We start from the raw sequence: 3,522 nt of genomic DNA on the forward strand, positions 1-3,522 counted from the left end.
TGAGGAGGAAGGCAGAGTTGGGTGGATAAATCAAAAGAATATTCCTAGGTTAAAGCAGACAGTTGTTTAACATTACCTTCTGATTTAACCGATGTTACAAGAAAGGATTGAAGAGGTAAAATAACTTTTCAAAAGCCTCTGGGGGGGGGGGGGGGACCAAGATGGCGGCATAGGTAAACACTGGAGATTGCTGCCTAGCACAACCACTTCAAGAATACAACTAAAAGACAGAACGGACATCACCCAGAACCACAGGAATGCTGGCTGAGTGGAAATTCTACAACTACAGTAGAAGGAAAGAGAAAAGCATACCGAGACTCAGAGGAGGTGCGGTGTGGAAGTAAAGTACAGAGGTACGGAGGCACACTCGGTGAGGGCTGGTGGCTGAGGACAGGGTTGTCTTTTTCAATTGGGAGGGATTCTCAAGCTCTGAGCTCCAGTTCCGGGCGAGTCTCTGGGGACCAGACTCATATGGGAGAAACAGGACTGTCTGGCACTGGTTGGAACTCGAGGGCAGCTTTCTCTCAGAGGTGCTTGCAGCTATTACCAGGACACTGAGAAGTGGGGCCTCTGAGGGCAGGACTGAGGAGCAGCCATAGCTGCTTGCTCTGCCCTTTTGATCTCCTGGGACCCCACCCCACCCAAGCTGTGCACGGAGGCTTTTGCTTATGAAAGCCTGGCCCTTTGCAATCTGAAAATTATCTAACAAACTGCAGCTGGCCCAAGGTCCCATGGCAACTTGCATTGCTTCACAGCTGAGCTCCTGCTGGGTAGCCTCAGGCAGAGGTTAGATTAGCACCTCCTTAGAGATCCAGGAGCCAGTGTGCCCAGTGGTCAGAGTGGGACCATCCAGATTGCAGCTCCTCAGATCCACAAGGGACACACTCAGGGGGCAGACTCAGTGAGCACCAAAGCCGCACTGAAGCAAGTCTTGCCCCAGAAGGGTGTCTCTAGCACAGATGTTCTCCCATTGCAGACACAGCTGATTCTCACAGCCAATTGGCCTGGAGGTCAATTCCTCCCAGTGATACCTACAACAATCAAGGTTTAACTACAACAAGACTGTGCACAAAGCCCACAAGGGGGTGCACCAAGAGTGTCCACCTCAGGTAATTGGGGAGGCTGAGCCACTGGGCCCTATAGGACACCTAGCACAGAAAGCCACTATCAACACAGGGAAGCATAAAAAATGCGGAGACAAAGAAACAGGACACAAATGACAGAAATGGAGGAAAGCAAACTACTGGATATAGAGTTCAAAACCACACTTTTAAAGTTTTTCAAGAATTTTCTAGAAACCACCAATAAACTTAATGAGACCCTCAAGAAATCTAGTGAGACCCTCAAGGTTGTGAAAAAGGACCAACTAGAAATTAAGCATACACTGACTGAAATAAAGAATATTATACAGACTCCCAACAGTAGACTAGAGGATAGCAAGAATCAAGTCAAAGATTTGAAATACAAAGAAGCAAAAAACACCCAACCAGAAAAGCAAAATGAAAAAAGAATCCAAAACTACGAAGGTAAAGAGCCTCTGGGACAACTTCAAACGTACCAACATCCGAATTATAGGGGTGCCAGAAGAAGAGAGAGAGCAAGATATTGAAAACCTATTTGAAAAAATAATGACAGAAAACTTCCCCTACCTGATGAAAGAAATAGAATAGAAATAGTATCAGGGGCATAGAAAGGGAGTAGACTGACTATTCTTGGGGGGAAAGGGGTGTAGGGGGTGCGGGAAGAGACTGGACAAAAATCGTACATCTATGGATGAGGACGGGGGGTAAGGGTAGAGGGTGGGGTGGGAACCGGGTGGAGGGGAGCAATGGGGGCAAAAAGAGGAACAACTGTAATAATCTGAACAATAAAGATTTAATTTTAAAAAAAGCCTCTGGGGGCTTTTCCAAGATAGCACAAGAAAGCGGAGGTGAGGGACAACCGCTGGAAGCCAAGGAGACTAGAAGACAACCTGGAAGTCAGGGCTGGAGTGGAAATGAGAGCAGAGTGGGAGGGCCAGGCGGTGGAGGCACAGCTTTTCTCTGGTGCGTGATGTGGATGAGGCAGAGGTTTGGCAGTTGGAAGAGAGAGGAAGTCACTATTGAGGCTGAGAAAAAGGTTTGCTGGGTTCAGAGATCAAACGCCAGCTTTGAGAGTCAGAAGGTCTGTCTCCCAGGGAAATGCTGCTTTTGCCACTTCTGTTGCTCGTGGTTCTCATCCCAGGTGGTGACAACAAGCCAGGTAAGAGCAGCTCTGGCCTCTCCCGGCGTGGGGGTCGGGGTCTGGGTAAAAGCATGCTGTCCATGTCCATATTGTACGTGTCTGGGCCATCTGTCCCCAGCCTTTCCTTCCGTTCTGGGGTTGGGAATGGAGCCCGAGGCCCTGGCACAGGCAAATGTCTCAGGCCTTTTGTTGTTTAGCCTCTTGGTTCTTTTTCTCTGGACCTTTTTGGTTTTCATTCCCCGCCCCCCAGTCATTTCCTCCTGCTTTTCTCTTTTCTCTCTCTCTCTTTTTTTTCTTATCCTTCCACTACCCACAGCTTTCCAGGGCCCGACCACTTTCCACCTCAACCAGATATCGTCCTTTGCCAACAGCACCTGGGCACAAAACCAGGGCTCTGGCTGGCTGGGCGATTTGCAGATTCATGGCTGGGACAGTGAGTCGGGCACTGCCATTTTCCTGAAGCCTTGGTCCAAGGGCAACTTGAGTGACGAGGAGGTGACTGAGCTGGTGGAGACCTTCCGAGTCTATTTGATCGGATTCATCTGGTTCATACGGGATCACGTCAGTGAATTCCAGCTGACTTGTGAGTGCCGTCCTCTGGAGAGATTATCAGTGATTCCTCTCTCTCTCTTGTTTAGGCACCACACCCCCGGATCTTTCTCTCCAGTTATCCAACTTCTCTAGACTTATCTTCTACTTTATCCAACTTCTTTCCAGTTTATCCAACTTCTCTAGACTTGTCTTCCACTAGACTCCATATCTCCACAAACTATTGCAGCCTCTTCCTGTTTCCCGCACCCTTGTCTGATAACGATCCCCCTTTGGAACCATCATCTGGTTTGTTTATGTTTAACTTTTGTTCTCTTGAACCCCACGCAAGAAGCCCTCATCTTGTCTACTCTGTGCTGAGAACACTAACGTATGAGTTCCTTCTTTCTTCAGTCCATCCCCTCAAACATTTCCTTCCTGCTGGATTCCTCCTCTCAATGTAATGCTCCCATTCCTTCTGGAACGTTGTGCCCTGACTTCACCACCCTGTTGCTCACAGTTCCCCCCTCTCCTCTCCCCTCCCTCCCGTATGTCATTACAACAGCCCTTCTCTACTGTTTGTGACATGTGTACTTCCCCCTATGCTCTTCCTTCTGAAAAGTCTATGAGTACAGTCAGACTCCATTTAACAACGGGGATTAGGTTCTGAGAAATGCGTTAGGTTCATAACATTGACTAGATTCAGAACAATTCAATGTGCAAAATAATAGACTGAATTCACCAAACCTAGATGGAGATGCCCACCACACA

General features: G+C 48.2%; 1 protein-coding gene across 1 annotated transcript in view; it reads left to right on the plus strand.

The window, feature by feature from the left end:
- The first annotated feature begins 2,180 nt into the window (after positions 1-2,180).
- Positions 2,181-3,522, plus strand: part of LOC102436693 (T-cell surface glycoprotein CD1b-2-like) — a 4,402-nt gene continuing 3,060 nt past the window's right edge. Inside the window, exons 1-2 of the mRNA XM_006096885.3 lie at positions 2,181-2,241; positions 2,540-2,806. Coding sequence (XP_006096947.1) covers positions 2,181-2,241; positions 2,540-2,806 — 328 coding nt within the window. The remainder of the gene's footprint in view (positions 2,242-2,539; positions 2,807-3,522) is intronic.

The sequence above is a fragment of the Myotis lucifugus genome, unplaced genomic scaffold, assembly GCF_000147115.1.
Source record: "Myotis lucifugus unplaced genomic scaffold, Myoluc2.0 scaffold_190, whole genome shotgun sequence".
NCBI classification, from domain to species: Eukaryota; Metazoa; Chordata; class Mammalia; order Chiroptera; family Vespertilionidae; genus Myotis; species Myotis lucifugus.